This window comes from Poecile atricapillus, chromosome 3, assembly GCF_030490865.1.
Source record: "Poecile atricapillus isolate bPoeAtr1 chromosome 3, bPoeAtr1.hap1, whole genome shotgun sequence".
NCBI classification, from domain to species: Eukaryota; Metazoa; Chordata; class Aves; order Passeriformes; family Paridae; genus Poecile; species Poecile atricapillus.
In genome coordinates, this window is record NC_081251.1 from 73,645,953 (window position 1) to 73,672,144 (window position 26,192).

A 26,192-nucleotide genomic window follows, 5' to 3' on the forward strand; every position below is an offset into this window, starting at 1 on the left:
TCAAACAAAGCACAAGATTTATTTACAGTAGAACTTCTATCACCCTGACTTATTTCACAGTAAATCTTTTCCAGTGGATTTGACAAACAACCCATTCTCTGGAAGCGTGATCATTTACCTCCAGTATCAGCAGCTACCTTCTGATAAAAAGAGTAAATTTTGCATCTGAAATTTGATAATGACTTATGAAGTTTGTCTTTGAATTAGATTTAACAAATATGAGGTCTCTGTAACTGTTTGGATGTAATAAGGTCCAGACAATCGTAAACCCATTTAGTTCACGTAGCTAGATGCATTAACATTAGCTTTCTGTCACTGATTTTCCTTATTTTTATCAAAGTCTTCTTTGTAAGTTCCACGGTTTCATCCCACTTGTTTTTCTCAGGACTTGTGTATGTCACCAAGTTCTCAGTGTACTGCAAAACTGACTTCAAAAATCTACAAGAAATAACATTAGAGAAAAACTCTTTTAAGGATTTAAAAAGAGAAATAAAAATATATTTAAAGAAAAAGAAAAAAAAAAAAAAAAAAGAAAGAGAAGTGAAGAGAAGAATGTTGCAATGCCTGACTTAAAGCTGCAAACATCTTCAAATTTCCAAATCTCCTTCAGGAGGATTGGATGACCAATACATTAAGGTTTGCTCTACATTTGGAGAACCACTCCTTCCCTCTCACAGTAAGAGGGGAAGATCTTCAGAACTGCAATTAACACCACCATAGAAAGAATACAGTGACCAAATGTGTGACGGTTTCCCCCAAATGGCTTCCTTTGCTTTCTTGGTCAAATGTTTCACAACGTATGTGATATCCAACCAGCTGTTAATTAACACACAAGAAGTAAAGTCAGCAACATATTAAATGCAACTTTTATGTATTAATACTCCCTATCTACATGTCCACAAAGTTATTTTAGCTCCTGAGTGAACATTGTCCAAGGTAAAATTATGACTATAATGATTAAAAATCTCTACAGTACAGATCAGAAAGGAATTCTGGGGCAATTCCTATTTTCATAGAGTAAATTTATATACTCACTTTAGATACTGTTGATAATCAAAAGGATTCTTCTTACAAACTGAATGAACACTGACTAGTTCCAGAGTAATCAATAGTAAGATGAGCCGCAACACTGGAGACAAAAATTTAATGCTAGAAAGAAAATAAAAATACTTAAATGAACAAACTAAAACCAAGTTAAAAAGAAATCATTTATATTAAAAACAATTATTAAGACTTCTGCACCCATTCCGTATTGCGGGATATTGCAAAGTCAGGGGAAAAAAAAGACTACGAAATGTTCTTCAGCAAAAAGCAGTGCAAATCCCAGGAAAGTAAACAGAGACTATAAACTGAAAATGAGGAGGGGAAAAGAAGACAAGCATCTGAGATTTTAAACAAAAACTTGCAAGGTCCCATTAATCCATAGATAATAAACTACAGTTCAACTGAATCACAAATTGTGTATCATCAGTTGTCAGTTTAAGCTATGTTTCTTAAATAATATGGTTAACATTTTTAGAACATAACCTTGCCAGTAACACAATACTTATAAAACTCTGGAAAGCCCCTATGATTAAGGAAAAAAAATAATGGAATATTTAAATCTCTTCTATCTATTAAGAGACTGATTCAGGTGTAATGACAAAAAGCAGTAAATTAAAGTAGATAAAATCTTCAAATCAGTTAAACCTATTGCAGTCAGATAAAACTTCAATGGCATTTATATACCTAAACAGGAAATGCCAGAAACTAAAAGAAAAAACCAAAACAACAAACTAATGTTCAAATAATAATTGATTTGAAATCTTGTAATTTACAGTGATATAATCTAGCAATGCCCCTTAAATTATTCTCCAATTTGAGATTTTCTTGTTATTTCAATATTGCTACTTAATAGAAATCTGGTTGAGCACTTGACTCTGAAATGGTTAACAAGAACACGTGAACACTCTTGACTTTAAACTTCCAAGTGAACCGACTGAAAGGCAACAACAGCAGCGTGCAGCCATCCTCCCATAAACCTAACCACAGAGTAAAGCAAAACCAGCAGCCAACCTGTTTAGCATCCGTCGATAGTTGTGCCTCTGGCGAGAACGCAGAGTCTTGTTAACCCACTGTGTGTATCTCAGCCCAGCGCCGGCAATAACCTGTTGGGACACTTGATGGCACTGCGCGCTTATTTGGCGGAGTACCACCACTACTTCCAGGACAGGTCGTGGGGAATACAGCGTGCAAACCCGTGTGCCACAAAGTTCCACCAGCAGCCTCCAAAACAGGAAGGGATTTTTAACGTCAATCTTTTGTTAGCTGGATTTAACATAGGATACATTTCTTATTAAGTGCGGTTTAACTCATAATGTTTTAATTCAGAAAACCTGGAAACAAACTGCCCTTACCTCATGACTGAAAAAAAGCAAGGATCTGTGTAGTAGGAATACTGATTGTGTTTTCTATCACTTTATTGAATATAAATGCAAAACTGATTATGATGAATATGTTTCCCATTTCAGATCAAAGAAACACAACCACAATAAACAAAACTGCCTGGCTGAAATGATACACTGAACACATCAAATCACAGCAGGCCTGTGGTTGAAGCCTCCCACCATAGCTCAACTCACAATGAATTAACATGCACCATAATAAAACTCACTGAAACAAATGCTATTAATTAGTACTCCCATTAGTGTGTGGTCTTTCTTCTAAGCAGAACAAGAAGCAGACTTAACATTGCGTAAAATGCAGGTGGTGAAGCTATTTTTTTTAATCAACACCACACCAGACCATGCTTTGTTAAAGCACACAAATATCTTCCTGCTGTCACATCTGCTACACTAATGTGTCACACATCACTTTAAACACTCTGCTCTTATAAATAAATAAATATATAAATATAAGTGTTTCTTAATCTCCCTCATACTCAGTTTATCCCTGAGATAGCAAAACATTAATGATTTGAAGTGATAAAGGCAGAAAAGTTTAAGAACAAAGTTTAACACATCAACAATCAGGCTTCTTTCTTCCAAAGGATAAATTTTCAGGATAAATTGGTGGGTAGGAAGCAGAAGACCCACATGTTATATAATGAAAGCAACAGACTCCTCTTTGCTCTATACCACCCATGTCTAATGGGTTTGATTTAGGAGCGTTTTGTTCCAACATATTCATTCATGGGACTCTTAAGGCTGCTCTAAGAGTGGCAATTAAAAGTCAAATTATTTTGATAATTCCAAGTCAGATATAATTGGAACTAACGTACCTCCAAGTCTGACACCAAGTATAACAACATATTTTCTCTTTCTGAATCTTGATATTAAAGCATGAAGAACAGAATTGCATAGCAGTAATTGCCATTTTGAATGCAACACACAGCTGTGACATCAAGCACATAAAAATGAATTTATGATGCAGTTTTAGCACCAACCAGACTAAAACCAACCTAATCTAGTAAGTACACAAATAGTTAAAATATTTTGCTTTCATGGTCCGGAAAAAAGAAAAAAAAAAAAAAAGGTTATTTTTTCAGGCTAGTTTCCAAGTAAAATCTCTACTGTAATACCAAAATGTACAATGTCTCATCCTTATTTTGAAGATGATATTCAGCTGAAAATCTAAAATTTTCAGATTAAATCAGCAGCAACACTAGAAGAGTGCATACAACATTTCAAGCATTTCTCTGCAAACAGGGTCAGGATAACTTAAGTTTAAGAGTTCTTACGTTGCGCTTCAAGTAGATGCTGACAGTGAGAACCAGAAGGGCATCAAACTCACCTCTCTGTTAGGACACTATTGATAGGATCATTTGAACTGCAGCAATTCTGCGGCATATAATGCTGCAACTGAGATACAATTTCAGGTATCATCGAAATTAAAGAATCAGCTTCAGCATTTCCTTCCAACCTTGAAAACAAATGAGAAAAAAAAATAAGATTTGAGAATATAAAATTGTTCAGTACTCATTATTTCTTAAATGGCATAGATCAAGATGCAGATTTTTTTGGACAGCAGTGTATTCAGTGTCCACTCTTACACTCTAATATAATTTATTTTCCCTCTACCTTACAAGTATGATTTTATTTCTCCAACTAAAGCACCTTTCCTCAGTGTCAGCAATCTTCAGAACCCCTCCTAATCCTCCATTCATAAAAAGCCTACAGTATAGTGATAATATGATAGATGCATTTTCTTCTCTCAGCTCTAAACAAGTACAATATCCTCCAATGGTATTATTAATGACTTCCTCCTTTTCAAATAACAATAGAATGCTACATTCTTTTTCTAACTAATATCTCAAATAAAGTTTCCCACTGATTACCAAGTCCTTCTCAGAATAAGGAATTATATGCTGTTTTATATCTGCTGATCTTACACAGCACATACATACCCTTTAATCTTTTGCCCTTGTTCCTCAGGCACTGTTGGCAATTCAGGCCATAAGTGGATGCTCCTCATACATTCCAGCACCTTAAAAACATATGAAAAATGTTTTGTTAAGTATAGACTTTGACATACTTTTCTCAGTAGCCCATTTAGAATAAAACTGCAGCAGGCAGTAAGTTATGTGTTCACTAGTCATAATTGTGTAAGCCAATTTCATTAGTTAAAGTTTATGTTAACGGTAAAAAGTCTGGATGTACACTTCCATGCTAAAACATTAGCTGAATGAACTAATTTAGTATTTTATTAATACTTTTTTAATATAAAGGCTTTTTTAATATAAAAAAATTAACTAACATGACTTTTGTAACACACTGTTTGAACGCTATTGAAAAGTAAAATAACTAAATATGTATACCGTTATCTCAAATCAATAGAGAAACATCCTTAAACAGTTCATTAAACTGATATGCAGAGGACTACCACAACATCGGAAAGCAGATTTTGCTACCAGAAACTTAATCAGCTGGACTTCAGTAAAAAGTAAAGTAATAAAAAAAAACAGTAAAAAGCTTAGTAATAGCCTAATCCAAGATTACTGGAGACGGGACCTAGCAGTGTTCCTGACATAAAAAAGCATAAGCAGATTAAGAAAACTACAGAAAAGCAAACAGTCAGGTAAGAATAAAGCTATTTAACTATTTACCATAAATATGGTATCAATTGCATTAGCAGGAGTGTGCATAATTACATCTCATTTTAGCAACTGTGATTTCCTTTATGTTTTGAAAAATAGACCAAAAAATAATAAAAAATATGTAAGGTTTGAACTTTTTTTAGGACAATCCAAGCATGAAGAATATAATTAGATAATTTTGAGGATTCACAATTTTAAGGATCACAATGCTTTCACAGATGGAAGTACCTACCTGTTTCTTGAGTCGGGAAATTGGATGAAATCGAGATTGGTAGCAACTTGCACAGTTCCTCAGTGATTTTATGACCATGTGTTCCTGATGTACAAGATCACAGACAATACACAACGATTTCTCTAAGCTGTCCTAATCATATGCAGACCTAGACTTAAACTTCATTTTATGCATGCCACCTATAGCACTGATGTCAATAAACACTTCCAAACATCTAAGGGCTGAAAAAAGTATTCAGCACAGTGAGTGATTAAAGCTTTATTTCACATATTTTAACTATGAAACCTGACAGCAGCTGACAGAAAAGCAACCAAATATTCTCTTCATGCAGAAGCACACAATACATCTTGTGATACTAAAAAAGAGCTGCGACTAATAAATGGAATATTTATCTCACAGGTCGCTGTGTGCTATTTAAAGAAGTAATTCCAAATATAAACAGGAAACTGGGGAGAGCAAACACAGCAATTGCTAATGTTGAGAAATATAGTACTAGGCAAAAAATGTTTACAAATTCATAGTGTAAGTACAGATACAAATAACACTTCCATTAGCAAGGCACTATTATTTACAGTGTCTCAGGAAAAGAGAATCTTGATAACTACATACTACATACCTCAGTGGGTGAGCTACAGATGTTCTACATACCTTCCAGATAATTCTGCAGATAAACAGGCTAGTTCATCAAGACAATTTGACAAAATTAAGTGGAGTCGTTATAATTTACAAATCACCCTTGTGAATAAAGGCCTTATTAATCCCCCAAATTAAGGTTCAGCAAGAAAGGGTAGCAGTTTGTAAAACATTCTGTATTTAATTCACTGAAAAACTAGGTAAAACCATACTTTCACAATTTTTTACTTGGAGGAATATTTTGTTTGCACAAAAAGCAGTTTTCAAGAAAGATTCAGTCATAAAACTCTATCTAAAATCATATTTGGTATCCAAAATAACTGAAGAAAAAAACCTGAGAACAAAATACTGCTCCCTACCTTCAGAGAAAACATATCCCCATCTGAGAATCTGCAGAGAATAGTAATAGCAAATCCAACTATCTGGTTAGCTACTTCTCTGGGAAATGTTTCTAGATTGATCTCTCCATGGCTTAAACGATCTCTTATACGCGGACCCTCCTGGTGGTTCAAGAAATCCCAAAGGAAGTCCTGTGGAAACACACACCAACTATACAGAATTCTATTCTATGTGTATTCACACAGAATTGAATATATTCAGTGTATAGAATATTTCTGAAAGACAAGTATGTGACCATGTCTATATTATAGGGGCATTCAGGTATTCAGAAAAACAAAACAGTGCAAACTATACTTGTAATATACATTCTATACTGTGACAACAAACTATAGATTTCCTTCAGCTTTGTGTCCCAGGCCCTTCACAGCCCCACCGCTTCTAACAACAGGACCGTAACCTCAGATCTCCCCCACACTGTCAAAAAACCCTCTAAACTCAGCACCCCTAGTTTTCCTGTTCACAATCTGTTTGGGTAGTAAGATGCAGAATGTTCTCCAGTAGGTTTGAGCAACATTTTTGTTCTATCTGCCCAGACAGTACAAGATGTATCCCAAAAGCACTCAGAAAGAAGCTTGAAATTACTCTGTGTGAGGCATGCTCATATGAAATAAGTAAGCATTAGGCATATCATAAAGATTATTATTAAGTGAAAAAAACAAACAAAAGACAACGATGACAAAACCCTAGAACACTTTGAAAACACTTTCCATGGCAGGCTCCTCAAGAACTACAGGTAGCTGGTTGACTTCTTCATTATCCAAATGCTTTCTTAGCATCTAGAAAAAAAAGCAATTTGAATAGAAACCTATTAAATTACTGAAGACCATAAAATCAAAGAAGAAACACCAACTAAAGTAGTTTTCCTAATCTGATGTGATTACTTCTGCCATTCTAGAATCAAGATGCCTAATTATTACTGGCAAACAACTTGAAATAATCCAACCAACTCGTAAAACTGAGGATTTATGCTGCCAATATTTATTTGGAATAAGTGAATCTAGGAAAATAGCACAATGTTTGTTTCTGTGGAGTGATGAATTTTGAGGTAAAAACATTCAGAAAAAAATAGTTGGTTCATTACAATTTGTTTTAATTTTCATATTTTCTGGAGCATTCAAAATTTAAAGTGTTTACCGTCCATCCATTTTTATTTGGAAAAAAAAGTTAGAAAAGTTAGAAATAATGCCATATCAAATTAAAGAAAGTGCATTTTAAACTCTAGTAATGGGAAACATGCATGGTTTAAATTCTGACACTGGTATATATTTAAAAAAAACCCCACATACCTCATCAAAAGTGGTGTAGAGAGCAGAAGACTAGAACAAAACACAAACAATATTATTTGGTTTTCAAACAAAACCAATTAACTAGGCATGTATATAAAACTTTAGTTTATTCATTTGCATGAGATACCAAAGTTGCATGAATAGCAAAAAAGTCCCATTATGAATGAAAAAAAGGGACTTTGGGATTTTGTGCTGAGTTTTTTAAAACAAATATATCATGTCCTACTTTTCAGCCTGAACTACAGCTTCTGAACACTAATCTTCCACTACTTTTTCAGTCCTTGTTAGAGACAGACATTAAAAAAAAAATACAGGCATTCATGAATCTCAACTGGGTATTTGTATATAATGTTCCAAAATGGATTGAAATTTTGTGGGGTAAATCTGTAAGTACAGTGGTTATAGACACTACGCTTCTAGAATAACGATTTTGCAAATATTGTAAGCATTAAATCATAATTTACTTTAGACAAAGGTTTACCTCTGCTGTTAGCAACCGATTTGGACATTTATTAGTTGTAGTGAAGAGCAATCTAAGTCCAACTTCCAGCTGAGGAAGTAAGAGAATCACACTGTCAGCATACCTGAAAAAGTAACAGATCACAGAATCAGAGAATCACAGAATCACAAGGTTGGAAGAGATCTTAAAGATCATCAAGTCCAACCCAGCCCTAACACCACAACTAGACCATGGCCTCGAGTGCCACATCCAGTCTCTTTATAAACACATCCAGGGATGGTGACGCCACCGCCTCCCCTGGCAGACCATTCCAGTACTTTATCACCCTTTCTGTAAAAAACTTTTTCCAAATATCCAACCTATATGCCCTTGGCACAGCTTGAGACTGTGTCCTCTTGTTCTGCCTGGAGAAAGAGACCAACCCCACCACCACCTCTCAGGAAGCTGTAGAGAGATATCCAAAGGATATTTTTCTTCCTTATAAATGAAACCATTTCAGAGTTACAGTCTTGGGCCAAACAACCCTGAAAAAATTCCTTTCTAATGCACTTTGTAAACAAACAATAAATAACTACCCATGCCAAAGAGAAACTGACTACTGAATTCAAGCTCAGAGACCAGAATAACTCACAAAAAGATGGAGCATGGGAGAGGAAAACAAAACAATACACTTTTTAAAAAAAAAAATTCAAAATATGTGTGATTTAACATATGAAGATTTATTTCCACTTGCTTTGTAAACCTCCCCTTTTTTGCTACATTTCAAACAGCTCTTTTTGGGCTTCAAAATATAGTTTATAATCTTAGGTGGCACAAAACAAAGCCATAACTCAACAACCTCTCCAAGAGAACACCATAACAAAGCATAACAATGCTGTGAAGTAATTTAGTACGAAGACTTGAAATATCTGCAAATGCGGACGTAAAAATACAGAACATATTCTTTTTAGATTCTATTAAAAAAAAAATTTAAAAATCTTACCTGCTTTGCTTGAAAGCTCGTAAAGCAGCAATCCAAAATGGTAACATCATTTTTAATACAAAACTGGACAGTTTTACAAGTTCTTCAGCTATGGAAAGTATTTCATTATTAAGATCTGCAAGTTAAAAAATCAACATTGAAAAATTACATATAACCTACACTTTACTAATGAACTTTAAATATTTCACTGAAAATATGATATTATTTCAGCATTTGCAAAGGGAGATTTAAAGGTTATCCAATTTATTTTAATTATGCAAGTACAACAGTAGCTATATTTTAGATCAGAATTTAAGTATGTAAGATTGCATTTCTGGTGATAATATAAAATTACCAAGTAAAACCCATTAAAAATGTAATGTTTGCTTTTTGTTGAAAGACAACATAGCAACTGGACCCAGCTTCAGTTGAGTTGTTCTCTACCTACTTCAGATACTTAAAAAAAGTATCATATAAAAGAATAATTTTTATTCAGCCAGAATCAGTACAGTAGTATGAACATTTGAACATGAGCACATTGTTCCTATTTCACCAATTTTCTGTGTTGAAACCACAGTATTATAAATTAACACTTCATAGTTCAATGTTACCATGTAATGAAACCCACACTTAAAAATTCACATTATAGATGTTGTATCCAAGAGAAGGCTTAAAATGGTAAGTGTAACTTGATTACAGTAGGTGCTTTTTTCAAAGCCAATCAACAGCTATAGGATTTATACTACATAATTATTGGAATGTTATCAGCTTGATTTGGTTCCCAAAAGCCCTGCCTCAATTTCTTGGACAGATGCTCTGATTATGTAGCACAAGTTGACCATGATCACCACTGACACCAAGATGTCCTATATGCTGTTGTTTCCTTAAAATAGTAGGAATAAACCAAACAAGGTCTGTGGACAAGGAAACTTTAATCTGAGACTTTAAATCCTTCCCTGAGAAAAGCATTATAAAGTGGAAATGTGTCACCATCTTTTACTCTGTTTCAACACTACCTTCCCTGTAAGACTCAAGGCACTCCTGCTGGGACCCTTGCAGCTGGAACCCATTGATTCTGAAAAAAGTTAGATTTCATAAAGGCAAACTACATGACTGTTACATGAAATTAACTCTCATAATGAAAAAAATGTAACATACAGTTGAAATCTTTTAGAAGCAGACACATTTCATGTTTCAATGTGTTATAATTATTTTAGAATGCAGTAGATTTTTACTCAACAGTCAGTGAACTGTCTACATAGCAAGAAGTTGCCCGAAAGCATGATTGGTTCATCTAATGATGGTGTATACAGGTATCTTAGTTAAGATTCAATCTTGGAACTCTGGAAAATGCATTATTTTCAACAGTACTTTTGGAAAAGGAAATAATAGCTAATACAGGATAATAAAAAAATTGCTAGTGGTTAAATACTTGCCTGGAAATGCATCAAGCTCTTCTAAGCTCATGAAGATCACATAAGGTCGATGTACTAGAACACCTCTGGTTTGCAGAAGATAAGTTTGTAACAACTGACCCAATCCTGCAGTTAAAAAAAGCAGCATAGCACAGTATCTAGGGAGAATACCACAATATATTAGAAAAGCTTATACAAAGACATGTTTTGCAAAGAACCAACATTTGTGATTTAGGAACAAAGAGGTTTATTTGTTTTTTTAAAAAACACCCAGAACATACACTCCCTATCTAAGTAGAGGTATGTAATAATTAATTGCATTCACAAGCATGAAAAAAAATAAAGGAGTAGAATTAGAAAAAAAGCATCTCTGTATTCTACACTGGCTGCTGCTGCTCCTTCTTCTACTCTATTCATCTGTCTTTTGTTACAAGTTACTACTCACTGCCTTGACTTAAAAAAAGTTAACTTTCTTGTTTTCCCTAATAGCACAAAACCTGCTGGACCTAACACTGGCCATGTTCGTAATGGCTGAAGTATTCTACGGACATCCATTTCCAAAAGAAGCAGAAGCAGCAAAGGAAATTTATTTTTTTTCCCATAAGAGAAGTAACTTTTACTAACCACTTTCCAAGAGTCTTTCCAAAAACTCACAAGTCTGACTGATAAGAAAAGGAGTGCTTTTTTCCTGGTAACTTACTTGGCAGGAATTTCTTGTGGTGATGCAAACCCATGCCACAAAACATTACGAAGGTTCAGACCATGTGGAGATCCAATGAATACCCTCAGTACATTCATCTAATTAATAAACAAAGTAGTTACTGCATGAAGGAATCTATTGTTTTTTCCCTTTCTTACCCTTACTTTTATTACCTTTCTCTGGCAGAAATGTTCAGAGATTACTGAGAAGCTACAATGCCTACTGTCAAGATGACTGGCCACCACTTGTCACAGTAACAGAAACTCATTATTTGCGATTCCCAGTATTCTCTGAAGGAGAATCTTTCAACTAATTTGTACAGGATATAGAATATAATATGGGAAGAATCAAATTAGTTATTAGACATTCCAAACAGTTATGACAGGCAAACAAATGAAATCAAGTTTAGCTCTTACTTCTTGTAGTATAAATTCAGGGTAATTTAATGGAAATTAACACAAGATACATTTGGTAGGAAGAAAACCAGCTCAGTAGTTATTCCTTACTTCAAAACTATGAACTTACTACAGCTTGTCCGAAGACATCTGCAAGCTGCTCAGATGCAAGCAAGTCCCTTAGAAGGAAAGGACAATCGTTACCCTTAAGTAAATACACCTATTAAGACAAAAGAGCAGAACAGATAACAAACAATTTAGTATACTTCTTTGTATTTCAAACATATACCTTGACTATTTTACCCAATAGCCATTTTCATTATTGTAAAAACACTAATCAAACAAAACCCACCAAATCCTTAAAAAGGCTTTAAATTCTGTAATTGCATGACAAATTAAAATTTAGACAACGTATCAGCAAAGAGTGGATATTTTACTTTATGTGACCATAGTTAGACTTTTCACAGGATCTCTACATATACTACTTTTCTCTTCCAAAAAATTCCACAAAAACCAATAAGGCACAACAAGAACATGTAACTAAGGGAATAAGCTCTACCAAGGACAGTGTATTTTGTTCTTAAAATAGAACAAAAGGGTTCTGTCATTTTGAAAGGGAGGAGACTTGTGGTTCATCTTCTGATTCAGACTGTTCTTGAAACTAGATTTTATCTTTGCTGGACAATCTTAGTATCTCAAGATTCAACTGCTATCACACCTTCCATTCTTTGTACTGTCCCTGAAATTTTTTTTCCACTCTGTGGTGATTTGTTTTACTGCAAAACTTACTCCACCCCACACTTGGGAAAACTGGTTTGCAAGTTAGCGCATTGCTCCTTCTCTATCATTTCCTACTCCAGCGCTCCTCATAGATACTGAACAACCAGCAATTTTAACTTACCTGGCTGTAAAACAGCCCAGCAACAGTTGCTTAAGTAGCTGTTTCTCCCTTCTCCCTAGAAAACAAGTTACCCAGCAGCCTGTTTTCCCAGCTGCATGCCACCCCTCACAATTCATACACCATCAGATCTTCTGTGGAAGCTATGCTGCCCCACTTCAGTTAAATAAATCAAACTAATAAAGACCTACTATATGTACACTGATTAATCAAACTCTTCTCTTTCCTAATTAAATTGGCTCGTAACAGCACTCACACAAGCAACTCTACAAGCACTGGTGAAAGAGCCCAACATATGTCTCCACTAGCACAACTGGATCCAGGAAAGAACCTCTGTCCAACTCAAAATGGATGTGGGCTATTAGTGTACTACTATAGTACAGGGTAATATCACTTTTTCAATGTACAATTAAATCCAAGAGCTCATTCCCATTTCATAAAGCCAAACCTGTGATAGACTCCTCATGCTGGCACTTACGTCACCCAAGGCTCTCTCCAAGCATGATGTTAGTTTCATTAAGCCAAGAGCAACTTCTGTAGCTTGTGTATCTTGTAAAACATCAAACACTTCAAGAAATACCTGCATGATGGGGAGAGGAAGAATGTTGTGTTCAATATTCAAAAGGAAAGATCACACTGTCAAAAGCACAAAGAAACCTAAATATTCCTCCGTGACAGTTGCCATGCAAATGTAGAAAGAAAACCATGCCGAAAAAATGAAAGTGTAGATGCCTGGAGAGAAATTTCCTTAGAGTACCTCTTGATATCTAGTGCCTTACATCTTTAAAATTATCTATAATAACTTTACAAGGTAAAACTTCATAGTAGGCACAGATTATTAAAAAAACAAAATCCTACAAACTAATATTAGAACAGGCCCAAAGCTTCTCCTGTTGTCTAATGCAAAATCTAATTACAAAGTCAGAAAAATTACAAGCAACCGTCTATCAGAGGAAGATAATTAATTACAAATTCTAAGCATTTTGGTTCATGGATATCTCTTCTGTGTTCTCACACCAAACTTCCACAAAGGGTTCAGGTGCCAAAATGCAAACTGTTAACAGAAATTTCCATACCTCTGTGCAGTTTGTCCAGTGGAACCATGATGCATACTGAATTACAAATTGCTCCTTGGTCAGAGATTTGAAATACAAATTAACAGATTCACATACAGGTCCTAATGATCGTATGCTGTTGATATAATCCATGCTTTGATCTTAAATTGAAAAACAGAAGGTGATTAGGCTATTAACCTTCCTGAAGGTCTAATATTTAAAATTCACTAGGGGTAAAACCTACTGCAGCTTGTTTACATATTTAGCACAGACAATTTCATCCTGACTATTTTAGCACAAGCAATACAATACAATTTACTGTCCAAAACACCACACAGAAAAGGCATTGAAAAGTAAAACTACAATGCAAAACCAGGTAAGATCAAGCACCTTCTCCAAACAGAACAAAAAAACAAATCAAAAATTCTACCCCAACAAAAACTTAACACAAGAAAATATGAAAGTAAATAGGATCATTATGTTCTGCTTTTGTTGAAATGTGAATGAACCCACTAGAATTTCTGTAGAAATTCCATATATCAAGCTGGAAGCTAGTGCAAGCTCAGCAGGAGTCAAACTGCACCATTTACTGCCTTTAAAGAAGGCAGATGGATGTGGTACCTTACAGAGTGGTATCACTGCTTCTTTTTTGTGGGACACTTTTTACAGGAAAATAAATTCTTCTGGTTTTCTGAAAGATATTTTTTCCACCTCTGGAAATTAATAACAGAGCCTGCATAATGCAATTTGGTAAACTAAAATTCAATGAATTCACCAGGTCATAAATACTTTGTTTTGGTCAAAAAACAGCTACAAACTCTTATACTTAGAAGGGAAACAAGACTGTTCTTCAGTTGGGAAACACAAACAGAAGCAACAGTAGCAATATTGATGGCAAGTGGAATATAATAACACAGAACAAGGCAGTTGTAGGGTTGGAGAGAAGCAGAACTGAACCCCTTACGTTATAGACACATTAAGTTGGGAACCAAGATGAAGGCAAAGTAGGAGCTACTTAGGTGGCACAAATTACACAAACCTTAGGAGCCAGCAAAAGCCAAATACCAAATGCAGATGAAAAATTTAAAGTTCTTTGTAGATATGAACTCTGTAATCTGTAATCCGCAGCAGAGCTAACGCAGTACTGTAACAAGCTGGTGCAACTCAGCTAGGACTGCTATCAACTGTACCGAAATTCTGCATCACTCTTAAATGCATCACTACTACAGCAGGTAAACACCAACCTGATTCAAGGTAACACACATGCTCTGTAACAGCTTGCCAACATACTTTCCCATCTCCAGACAAAATATTATTAATATCATAGGCGTCTTTCTTCTCAAATCCAAGTTTGCAAATTGCATAATGCACAGGTTGAGAAAGGCAAGTAGTGACCGAGTCTGGCAAGGCCATCTAGAACAAACACACAGACACACTCACAGAAAGAATCCTTGTATCACGAATGCACACAAGAACAAAAACAAATTAGTAAAACATACTGTCCTGGGGTGACACATACCCATAAGCACAGCTACACAGACAGTAATACAGCATCTGTAAACAAGCTGTTTGGGTTTGCAATGCAAGTTTCACCCGCGCGCGTGAAGAACTCTCAAACAGAACCACCTTTGTAAAACTGAGAGAAAGCGTTGCTCTGTTTTCACAGGTCAGGAGGGTGAATTTCAGAATGATTATATCTACTGAAACCATGACAAGATAGACTGAAGCAAAATATCCCAGTTTATATATGTTCTGCCTAATCTCTGAGCTTGCAGAGAAACTGATGCTACTTCAAGTAAACCAAGAGCATCAGTCCTTACAACCAGCAAGATCCTTGGAGGGAGGCAGAGGAAGAACAGGTGAATTCTGTAGCAATATAAGCATTCATGCGATTTCCACATTAGTCTAAGAAGAAAAATTGACCAACTCAGAAGAACACATTTAAATTTTAAAAATTTCACAGATAAAACTGCCAGTGTTAATAAGGATGAAAATGTTTCTGATTCAGTTAAAAAAAAACCAGGCAGACAAGAAATTGTTTGATAATGAAGTACCACAACTAATAATAATGAAAAACACGCCTTTAAAGTTAAATTAAAAACATTTTTTCCTCTCTAATTAGGTGGCAGAATTGACCGTCACATATGTAATTTCTGAATTCACAGCTTCAAGGAAAGAGGAAATATTTATATAGGTATCAGCATTGAACAAGGGTAACAGTTCCCATCGGGAACCGCTATTAGCTGCCATCTGGAATACCTACATGCTATTTAAAGAAAAAGTAATTTAAAAATCTACAGTGTTCCTAAGACCTATTCAGTCCATCTTAATTTGTGTCTCTTCCCGTTCGCCGTTTCACTGTCAGGAACAGAAGGCCAGAGCAAAACAGGCACGACTGCCGCCACCCTTTATTACTATTACTTATGTAAAGCGGGCCAGGCACGGGGCAGAGCGGTGACCTTTGCAGGGAAAGCAGGTCACCGAGCACCGAGCCGGCACTGGCAGAAGCAGGGCAGCGCTGTCCCCTCCCCTGCCCAGGCCGCAGCACCGGCCGTGCCCCGGGCCCGGCGCAGACCCCGCCGCCCCGCCATGGCCGCCGCCGCCTCCGTTACCGCTGCCTCCGTTACCGCCGCCCGCGCGCCGCCTCACGGCCGGCTCGCGAGCAGGGCCCGGGCCGCCGCACTCCGCCCAGCGGGACCGCGGCCATGGAGGGAGGGAAAAAGCGCCAGGATAAAGACACAGTGAGCGGCCGCCAGGGCGAGGGACGGCTCCGGGGCTTGGGGCACTCCCGGGAGCGGGAGAGGGGGCGGGCAGCGGCCCCGGCGCGGGGCGGGGTGTGATGCCCGACTGAGGCGGGCGCGCCGGACCGGGCCTGCAGCGCTCCAGTTGGGAGGGAAGGATGGGGTGTGGAGAACGTGGGTTAAAAGGTGCCTGTGATCTTGAGAAACTTGGGATCAGGAATGGTGTTCCTTCTTGTTTAGTGCCCGGTATGGGATAGCTCGGCTCTTTCTGCTCGGCCAGGTGCCTCGTTCGCTCGTACCCTGGCGGCTGGCGCGCTGGCTCAGGCACTGGGAGGATGAGCTGCTGTGGTGGTCAAGAAAAGGGCGCTCCTCCCTTTGGTGGGGCAGTCTCTCCAACTCGGGGTGCTGCTCTAAACTAGAACCTGTGCCGTCTTCTGAAGGAACAAACAAAAATTCTTTCCTGTTTGTTTTAACAGCTAAAACCCACTGGTTGTTAAAATGGACTTACTAACAAACAGAATTTCATTTAAATAGCAAAAGTCTTTTTTTTCCGTCTTAGCATACTTCCTTCCACGTGTCCAAAGTTAAGCCAGTGTACTCGAGTTGAGTAACCTAAGAACAGGCGTTTTTTTGGTCAAGTGCTCAAATGCAGTCAGTTCTTGAACTTTTGAGAATTTTTTTTCACAGTATTTCAAACAAATAGTATTTCTTCAAATATTTTACAGAAATGTAATTGCAACGTGCTAAAACTTGGGTTTTACTGTGTATTTTATAAAGTGATACACAGAAGTAGGCTTATTTACTAGCCACATCTATAGAGAAATCAAGGTTTTTGCTTGCCTCATTAGTAAATGCAATGACTTCTTGCAAATGATTATGAAAACTCCTGTCACTCATAATAGCAGGTAAACTTTTAAGTATCAGCATTGTTAGAAGTTGTGTGCTATAGACATGAATTTTCTTCCATCATTAATGAAAGAGGTTAAAGGTAGTGTGGCTCCAGCTGAACCATGTCAGCAAAGAATCACTGTTCGGAGTGTGCCCTTTTTCACAAGTTCATTGCTACTCACGTGGATGAGGATGCCATTTGAAGACCTCAGCTGCAAGACTTGGAAGTCATTTTTCTTCTTTTAGATGACATGTGATGAGCATGTAGTCTTTTGAGATCTGAGTTTGCAGTTAGTAGATAATGAGTGTTCACAGGCTAAGTGCAATTGTGTTTGGTCCTTGTGTTTTTAGAGTAAGTGCTATTCAGATTCAACAAACACTAGCAGGCAATTTGCACTAAGGCTGCCAGCATCATTCTTTTTAGGAACTAGAGGACACTTTTAAGTAATGTCCACAGTTGTTGGCAGAACTAATGTGCAAGTGATTTCATAGAAAGTAAACTGTATTTCTTCCCTGATTCTTAAAACTCTCAGATGGAAAGATTTGTGAGCCCCTCAGTAGCCCATCTTCTAAAATAATTCTCATTAGATTTTTATATTATCCATAGTGACTTTTTTTCTGTACTTCTTCGCATAAGCCTGCATTGTGATGTTATTTCACTTCTGAGTTCTTTTCTGTTCTCCTGGAAAGGAACTGATGATTTTCTCTCATGTTAAGTTCTAGAAGTGGTCAGGAAGTGGAGCCAAGACTGAAGAGTCACTGAAACTTGGAAGTGGTTTGTTAGGAAGTAGCTAGTATTGAAGACCATTGCCTGTGGCATTTGTTATGAACCCATTGGTTCCTTTTGCTTTTCTGTCTCTGTTACTATTTCACAGTCCTGTTTTAAGCCACTGTGGTGACCTTTTTTTCACAACATCAGATTTGCTTCTTGCATTCATAGAGGGACAAGTTTTGCTATGTGTCTTGAAGAGATAGAGTACACAGCTGGATGGGGAGAAAACACGATCTTCAGAGATCTGGTTTTAAGTTCCAAGCAAAATTACAAAGTTTTGCGCACTGGAGCTTACTTTTTCCTCATTTTTTTTTTTTTAATGAGCAAATTAAATCATCAATACATAAGCTACTATTTTAGTAACAAGGAATAAGGACAAGTAAAATGAAGTAATAAATTAACTAAGTCTGTATTTTGGGTTGGCTGTTTGAATGAAAAGCTTGTGGCTAACATACTTCAATAGGTATGTTAATATCTGTGTGTTAATATCTGTGTGTTAATATCTGTGTATTTTTACTCAGAAAAGGGAGTGGATTCAGGATGCTAATATGATCTACATGATTAATGAGTTTAAATGCAAAATTCAGTTGGATTTTGTTGGAAAATAATTTAAAATTGAGTGGAAGTCAACCACTTCTCCATTTTCAGGCAAAACAGTAGTGTTAAAACAGCCAGAAGATGATAACCAGCTTCTAGCTTTCTGTGGTTTTTGTTAACATATTCCAAGACTAATTGTTGGGTTTTTTTTCTCTTAATTGTACACCATAAAGTATTATTTAGAGTCCTTAAATTCTAAAATATTGATGTGTGATGTGGGTTTTTTTTTATTATTTTGTACAGTCAAAAGGAAAAAAGACATATCAGGATGCTTCAGGCACGGCTCCAACAGAAGAAAAGGCAAAGCCAAAAGGCCGTAACACGTACAGACTGGAGCCACGTACTAAAGTTCAGGACAGTTTAATAAGAGACAAAGCTCAAGCAATACTAACGGTATAGTATTTAAATTAATTGTCTCACTGCAAAAGCAGCTTGTCTTGCAGAAGTATTTATGGAACAGTGAATATTGCACAAACTTAAACATGCATAAATCTCTGCAGTCTTTTGAGTTTTGGCACATGAGTGTAATGTGAATGAACTCTGTTTTGCAAAGTGCAGAAAGGCTCCTGCAAGGTCACTGCTGTGCATGTGCTGTTTAGGTGAAGCTGAAGCATCATAAACTTTTGCATTTTTTTAAATCGAATTGAGCTACAACACAGTTCAAAGTACCATAATCTGCAAAATATCCAGTTAGCAAAAGATCATGACATCCAATTTGTGGATTTCTATTAATTCTGCTAATATCACAGGACTTGCGTAAAATTACTTGATATCCTTAACAGTCAGACTGCTATGTACACAAATTAAGCAAAAATGAAAGAGAACAATCTGTTCTGATAATCCAAAGCTGTTAGTGGTATTTTGAACAGTTATAACCAGATCTTTTTAATTCAGCTGTCTGGAAGACATATCTTTAATATTTGGAACAGTTATTTGTAGCACTGTTTTCCAGTGAACTGAGCCCAAATAATGGAGAATACAATCACTCCTGATTGTTAAATGGAGATTGGCTGGGCATGTGTCACCTTCAAAAAAACAGATAAAACATCTCAGAGCAGTGCATCCTTTGCTGTTTGAGACCATCGTCTGTACTGATTTTTCAACTCACTAGTTCTTCTCATGTTCTTGTAACGAAAATGACTGTAAAGGGTATTTTTTGCAAAAGACTACTAAGATGAAAACTAAGATCTTTCAAAATTGTTTTTGATAGAATAAACTACAAGAAGCCACATACGATGGAGCTTCTAGTCCCTTCTTGTGTGCTTCAATCTCAGAAGATATATTAAAGGCTGTGAAGGAATTGGACTATGACCGTTATAAGTATGTGGTATCAGTGCTAATTGTGGAAAAGGCAAACCAGGCAATGATTGTAAGCAAACTTATTATTTGTTACACCTTTTGAAAATGAAAAAACAACTTTTAGAACTGTGTGTTATCTCATAGGTGTTCTTTCATATTCAGCAGCTTAAATTGTTTGGGGTGGTCCTGAAGCTTTTAAGTTCTTTATGGGTAGTAGTATCCCAGGTGACAATTTGAGGTGCTGCTGTGATTCTGCCTAACTCTCTGAAGGTTGTTGTCTTCATCTGTTCAGTAAGTGGTAAACAGCCCCTACTGCACTGCCCTGTCACCCACTTGTTTCTGCTGTGTGTTCAGTGAATTTTGTTTTTCTTTGTCCAGTGTACTTGGATCTCCATTTGGGTTCTCACATTCAGTGCAAAACACTATGCAGTTGTAGTGTGGGGTGACATGGAACAGAAGGGGTGGCAAGGAAAGGGACGGTAACTGATGTTGCCACCAGACATGCTCCTGGGACTTCAAATTAACATCATCTGAACTTGGAACACCTAAAATAAAAGATTCTGGATTTTGCTGCGTTGGTGTATAAATTTAGTACTCCAAGCTCCCACTGGCATTCAGAATGCTTTTATCTGTCTAGTAAAGTGTCAAAGAGCAAAAGAGTACTTCTGCTTTGGAGTGCTCATCATCAGTTCTTAAAACATGATTGAAACCAACCTGTTTAGTGAGTTACATGAAACAACATTTGAGGGGTTCAGCTTCAGTACCAAATGCAGTTTATGAGTTGCCTGCATCTCTCTGCTTTTCTGGTGCTGTCTCATGCTATGGTGCCTCTTAAGGGGTGCTTTGACTGAGGAGCTGCAGGTACAAACAGATTAGTGAAGTGGTCCAAGTTAACTTTTTTCTCCCAAGGAATATGTTTATTCCAGCCATCAATTGACACAGTTTGGCTTTGAAAACAATTTTATCAAAAAGGCTGAGAGCGCAATAAATGGTTACAAGAAAGCTGAAGTAAGCTGGAGTAAGCTGGAGATGGAGGAGTGGGGGATGTGACTTCTTGGTTGTCTGTGTTCCCAAAACTAATGTCTAATCACACAGACATTCTATTGCTTTTGAAGGGGTGCTCTACAGTTTGTTAAATTGTAACAAGTGAACACCAGAGAGATTTGGGGGCTTGGTGTTGGGAGTTTTGGATCTCTCTGGGTGGGAGCTGTACTGTGAAGCAAGAACATATATTTAACATCGAATAGGAATTGTTAATTTTATTCAACTTTTGCATTGTTGTTAATAGTTGTAACTCTCCTAATATGATTTGATTAGCATTTAGATAATGCTGTGTGATCTTTAAAAAGAAATAGTAAAACTACTGTATATAGGTTCACTTGTACCTTTTTGTCTTTTATCTCTATAGGTTGCCAGCAGATGCCTCTGGGATGATCAAAGGGACACTTGGGTTTCAGCTAAATGTGAAACCGATACATTTATTGCACTGGCTTTGGTAATGGCTTGTTATTACGACTAAAACTCTGAAAGACACAGCTACACTCCTGCATCACAATACGTGGTATATTTGAAAATTTTCGAACCATCATTATTTTAGTATTTGTTTTTGTCCAATTGCTGTTGGCACATTCAAACTGACGTACAGTTGAGATAATTTTGCTCAGTTTTGCTCTGTTAAAAAAAGAAACACCAAAAAAAACCCCTGTAAACCTGCTTTGGAAATGTTTACAGTTGAGTACATATGGGCTTCATCTGTTGTAATGCTCTGCTGTGGAGGTGGGAGCAGCTGGTGTAAGGCCAAACATTGCAAAATTTTGAATGTTGCTCCTCTCTTGGGTGCCTAGGACTGTTAACCAATGCTTACATGTAGTTGCAGGTATCAGTTTTCTTAAAAGCATGCTTTTTGTAAGAAAAAGCAGTGTTCATTTTTCATTTTCATAGTTGGTATCTATGATAAAATGCTAGTGTGCCTCAAAACTTGGCTGGGAGGGAAGCTGTGTTTTGCAGTCCTAGGAGCTTGTGCAAATTTCCAGCCGTTTGCCTTGAATGAAGTCCAGTTATTAGGTTCCCCGGGTGTTAACCTTTGGTTAAATATCGCCTAGGGTCTGCTTGGTGGACAAATACTGAATTGAGCGAGTTAGGCCACTTTGGTCTAGGGGCTTCTGGTGGCAGTGGCAGGAGGACGATGGGGTCAGTCGCGAGGCTACTGAGAATTGGTCCGTAACTGGCAAGAGCAGCGGCGATTGTATTTTTTAAAATGAGACTCCAGCGTATCTGTGAAGTGTGTAGACATCAGCTTTTGGACCTTCCGTGCGCAGATATCGAGCGGTGGTGCCTTTGCCACGTCCGTTTTATTGTTGGGAGCTGAGAACAAACGCGAACGGGGCGGCGGTGCTTTCCAACGCTTCGAGGCCAGCTTGCGTTCGAGCGCTTTTGGAGCCGGGCAAACCTCGAGGGGCGGTGAGCAGCCCGGGCCGCGGGTGGGCGCACACGGGGGAGCCCCCGCCCGGGGGCGGCGCCGGGGCTGGGGCGCGGCCGTGCGCTTTGTTCGCCGGCGCGGGGCCGTGCGCGCCCACGGGGCCCGGCTGCGTGCGGGCGGGTGCGCGCGCCGACCCGGTCCCCGGGACCGGGGGTCGTTCCCGTGGCGGGTAGGGAGGGCTGCGCCTCGGCTCCGCCGGCCCATACCCGTACCGGCGGCGGCGGCGGCACCGGGAGGCGGCGCAGCCCGGCGCGCAGCCGGCTCGGCGCGACCGCGCATCGGCGGGGAGCGGCCGCACGCGCCCTCCCTCCGTCGCAGGGGCGAGCGCGCTCGTGGCGGCTCCTCCGAGTGCGCCCCCCGCCCCCCGAACCCCCCTCCTGCGGGGGCTGATGGTTCACAAACGTAGCTCGTCCCCGGCTGACGTTCCCGGAGACGGGAGCCTGCCGGCGGAGCGCAGCAGCCCGGCCCTGCTGGGTGCCAGCTCCTGCGCTCGGCGCTGACCACCCCGCCGGGGGATGCTGCCCCTCCGCCCCGCGCTGCTGCCCAAGCGCTACCGCGGCGGCTCGGCTTCGCGCTCGCGGCCGGGCCGCGCGGCCGCCCGAGCGGCGGCGGCAGGAGGAGGAGGAGAAGGGCGCGGTGGCGGAGGCGGCGGTGGCGGGTCCCCCGCGCTGGTCCCGCGGGGCGGTGCCGGGTCGGTGCGGGTGCCGGTCCGGCGGCGCGGGCCGGGGTCGCCGCGGGCTGCCCGGAGGGGGGCGGAGCAGGAGCCGCCGCGCCCGTGCGCGCGCTGGCCGGTAGGGGCCGCTGCCGCTCCCCGCAGGGCGCGGGGGGGCGGGGCTGGCGGGCGCGGTGCGAGGCCCGGTCGCGCGGCGGCGGCGGCGGCGTCGCTCCTGTTGGCCCAGCCGGCGGCGGCCATGGCGGCCGTGCTGTCCCCGCGCCTCTGCGACAGCGACCCGGCCACGCCCGGCGCGCAGTCCCTCAAGGTGAGAGCGGGCAGCGGCGGCCGCGGAGCTGCGGCGCAACAGCCGCCTCGGCGGGAGGCCTCGCGCGGCCCCCGCGCCTGGGTGCCCTGACCCGCGCCTCCCACCCGACCCGCCCGCCCCGGGCTCACCTCAAGCCCGCCCGGGGGGCCCGGGCGGCGGCGGGCGGCCTCCCGCGCCCTGGGCCGAACTTTGAACGCGGGTCTGGGGCTGGTTCCCGGGGCCGTCCTCCTTCCCAAAAGTCCCTCGGCGTCTTCCCGGGGGCGGCGCGGCAGCTGAGTCCTCACCGCGGCAGCGCCGCAGCCGGGAAAGTTTGGGTCTGGCCGCTGGTAGTTCCGCGTTGGCCCCGCCGGCTGCTCCCGCGCATCCCGGGCACCGCGGGCACTTGTGGCGCCAAAGACTCCCGGCGCAGATCGGCAGTATCTCTTTGGAACGCGTCTCGGGTAGTTCAGGCTTCTCGATCGCTTCATAAAGGAGCGTTACGTCGATCTTACAGTGATAGAGGTACCAGAAGTTTGTAACGTCACCGTGTTTCGTAAGGACTAGCAAGTTTTTTACGGAAACATGCGTTTTCAGGGAGAAAGGGGCTTTTTTGGGCAGTGGTTGACTTTTCATGTAAACAGCCACGGAGCTATCAATTTTTTTTTTCTTTTTTTTTGAATAGTAAAGGTGATTGAGCAGCATTGTGTCTATAGAATACAAATGTTTTCATTTCATATACTAAGTCGTCTGCAACAAACTGAACTTCCGTGATTGAACTTCGTGAAATTTTAAGCAAAGAAGGAAGCAAATATGGAAATGGAGAGCGCTGATCTCTTTATGTTCTGGATACTCATACTTTATAACAGTACCAGGTTTAATAAATGAATACAAAGTGAGAGGAGAAGCAGATACCAGGCATTTCACCAAACTGTCAGGTTGAGATGTGACTTTTAAAGACGTTTTGAAGTTTCTTGAAAGTTTTGGTATACCAGAGGGTTGTACTGGCCTTGTTCAAGTTTTTTTCTAGCAGTTAAAAGAATTTGGAGTGCATTAGTATTCCTGTGGGAAGTAGAAATGAACTACTCATGAGACAGCCGTGTCACAAAATACTCTCATGCAGTGTTTTGATTGGGGGCTGCTGCTTTGTTAGTCTGAGTTCATACAGGGTATTCTCAGCAATACTAAGATGTGGCATTACTGGTAATGTGAGTGGAGATACTACATGCTGCTTTAAGGAAGGCTGCACTAAGAAAACATAGTTTCATTAAATTTTGCTTTTCAGTTTTTATTACTGTGTGAAAGATGTTATTCTTGCCCCTTAAGTAGGAAGAAAAATATTTTAAAACAATTGCAGAAAAGAAGAAATAAGCCAAGAATCCAGGAGACAAATGCTTTTTGCCTATGGCCTGTCTTGATTATAACATTGTGAAGTGTTGCATAATAAAAGTAATGTGTTTGCTGGAATATTTTTAAATCAATATTTCAAGTCATATGTTAAGTAAAACATCCTAGAATGAAAGACATTAGCAGAGGTAGACCTGATAATCATTGTTGTCATTATTAAATAAGGAAGTATAGTTGGGCTTGATCCATTTATTTCTGACAAGTTAATTCCTTTTGCTTTAACTTTTCACAGAAGTTAGGAAATTGATTCTTTCACTCTGTTCCACTTTAGAGGTTCAATTACTTAAAGAACTGTTTTGTTCTTGATTCAACTACTGGTTACGGTAGGCAGTTCACTTAAAGATTTCTGCTGTGTCTCAATTATGATCAGACAGGGTTGGTCACTAAATGCTTTGAGATTGATGATGCAGGTAGGAGTTACATAGTATTATGGGACATCAAAAGTGAAAAACGCAGCATCAACTGAGTCATTGTCTTCTAGGTTTTACAGAACTGTTTGTTTTGCTTTGGTCTTTTTTTTCCTCTCCACTCTTTATTCCCTTTCGTTATTGGTCACATGGAATCTGAATAGTGACACCTGTCTGAATGTTCCCTTGTAATAGCTTTGTTCTCTTCTGTATCTGTTGCAATACAAAGTTGGGCTTTTTTTCTGTATATTTTTTCATCTCAAGACACAAGTCTTGGCTACTTGCTTTTACGGATGTTTTTTGTAAACTATACTATTCCTTTTATTTTAACTGTATACCTATAAACTCCTGTGTTGCTTTTGGTAATATTTTCCCTGATTTTGTAAGCATCAACTCTCAGCAAAGAATTGGGGTTTTTGTTTTGTGCTTGCTTTTGGTTTGGAGCACTAGTCTGATCAAGTGCCAGAGGTAGTTTACATCAGGAATTATGCACTTAATGGTCAGAGCTACAGCTCTGCCTATTCAGAACTCTGCCTATACCGCGTGTGGGAAGCCACCCCATTCTCTTTCTGGGCTGCCACCTGTCATGCAAATAGTTTGTAACAAAGAATAATTTGTTGTGTAGACTGTCCTGTGAGTTGTTAAGACTGTCTTAGAATGGCTTAACAGTTCAAGTGTATTTAAATTGTGGATTGCCTTGCAATGTTTTTTTATGTTTTACATTATCTTTGGAGTAGTCTAATTTTTTAATATTTATTTTAATTTCAGGATGACACAGAAGAAAATTCCAATGATGGCAGCCAGCCGTCCAAAAGACGGCGTATGGGCTCAGGGGACAGTTCTCGGAGCTGTGAAACTTCCAGTCAAGACCTTGGGTAATACTGTGTTTTACAATTCCCACTTTCTATTGCAAGTCTGACTTCATTGTTCAGCATGCTTAAGTATTAGCTATTTTTTCATTATTTGTGTATTCTTCATCCATCTTTCCAAACTGAGGTGATGTCCTAGAAATACCTAGGTGTCTATTGCTCCCAGCATATTTTAAGGCATTTTATTTTAGAGTGCTACAAAAAGTGCTACATCTGATGTACAATCAGAAGCACAGTTTACATGTTTTCAAAACATTGCATACTTGAAT

General features: G+C 39.4%; 3 protein-coding genes across 8 annotated transcripts in view; 2 read left to right on the plus strand and 1 right to left on the minus strand.

Moving 5' to 3' along the window:
- ERMARD (ER membrane associated RNA degradation) lies at positions 1–23,760 on the minus strand. Of its 3 annotated transcripts, none has more exons than XM_058833996.1 (18): positions 23,393–23,760; positions 14,753–14,921; positions 13,530–13,669; positions 12,932–13,033; positions 11,686–11,775; positions 11,161–11,258; positions 10,482–10,618; positions 9,067–9,181; positions 8,106–8,208; positions 7,625–7,654; positions 7,044–7,114; positions 6,299–6,467; positions 5,307–5,390; positions 4,385–4,464; positions 3,772–3,900; positions 2,056–2,265; positions 1,036–1,149; positions 1–438 (listed from the first exon to the last, which is right to left on the minus strand). In XM_058833996.1, the coding sequence occupies exons 1-18, from the start codon at positions 23,729–23,731 to the stop codon at positions 279–281; spliced, it is 2,340 nt and encodes a 779-aa protein (XP_058689979.1). In that variant the 5' UTR covers positions 23,732–23,760; the 3' UTR covers positions 1–278. The 3 variants fall into 3 exon arrangements, with proteins under 3 accessions (XP_058689979.1, XP_058689977.1, XP_058689980.1); XM_058833994.1 differs by having other exon boundaries at positions 12,902–13,033; XM_058833997.1 differs by lacking the exon at positions 14,753–14,921 and having other exon boundaries at positions 12,902–13,033; positions 23,393–23,523.
- DYNLT2 (dynein light chain Tctex-type 2) lies at positions 16,126–21,387 on the plus strand. Its single transcript, XM_058834005.1, has 4 exons — positions 16,126–16,249; positions 18,750–18,899; positions 19,717–19,875; positions 21,214–21,387. Exons 1-4 carry the CDS (start codon positions 16,214–16,216, stop codon positions 21,322–21,324), a joined length of 456 nt encoding a protein of 151 aa, XP_058689988.1. The 5' UTR covers positions 16,126–16,213; the 3' UTR covers positions 21,325–21,387.
- Positions 22,677–26,192, plus strand: part of PHF10 (PHD finger protein 10) — an 18,765-nt gene continuing 15,249 nt past the window's right edge. For 2 of the 4 annotated variants that reach the window (XM_058834000.1, XM_058833999.1), the window contains exons 1-2: positions 22,678–23,264; positions 25,823–25,929. In XM_058834000.1, the coding sequence (XP_058689983.1) occupies positions 22,800–23,264; positions 25,823–25,929 (572 nt within the window). In that variant the 5' untranslated portion in view covers positions 22,678–22,799. Of the gene's footprint in view, positions 23,265–25,822; positions 25,930–26,192 lie in introns of all 4 variants that reach the window. The other 2 variants (XM_058834001.1, XM_058833998.1) reach the window with 2 other exon arrangements.

Coding starts and splice junctions, on each gene's coding strand:
- DYNLT2 (XM_058834005.1), top strand. CDS start 16,214: ATGGAGGGAGGGAAAAAGCGCCAGGATAAAGACACA. Junction 18,900..19,716: donor AAGCTCAAGCAATACTAACG/GTATAGTATTTA, acceptor TGTTTTTGATAG/AATAAACTACAAGAAGCCAC. Junction 19,876..21,213: donor AGGCAAACCAGGCAATGATT/GTAAGCAAACTT, acceptor TTATCTCTATAG/GTTGCCAGCAGATGCCTCTG.
- ERMARD (XM_058833994.1), bottom strand. CDS start 23,731: ATGAAGCGATCGAGAAGCCTGAACTACCCGAGACGCGTTCCAAAGAGA. Junction 11,776..12,901: donor GCATGAGGAGTCTATCACAG/GTTTGGCTTTAT, acceptor TTGTCTTAATAG/GTGTATTTACTTAAGGGTAA. Junction 2,266..3,771: donor AATAGTGTCCTAACAGAGAG/GTGAGTTTGATG, acceptor CCTGTTTTGGAG/GCTGCTGGTGGAACTTTGTG.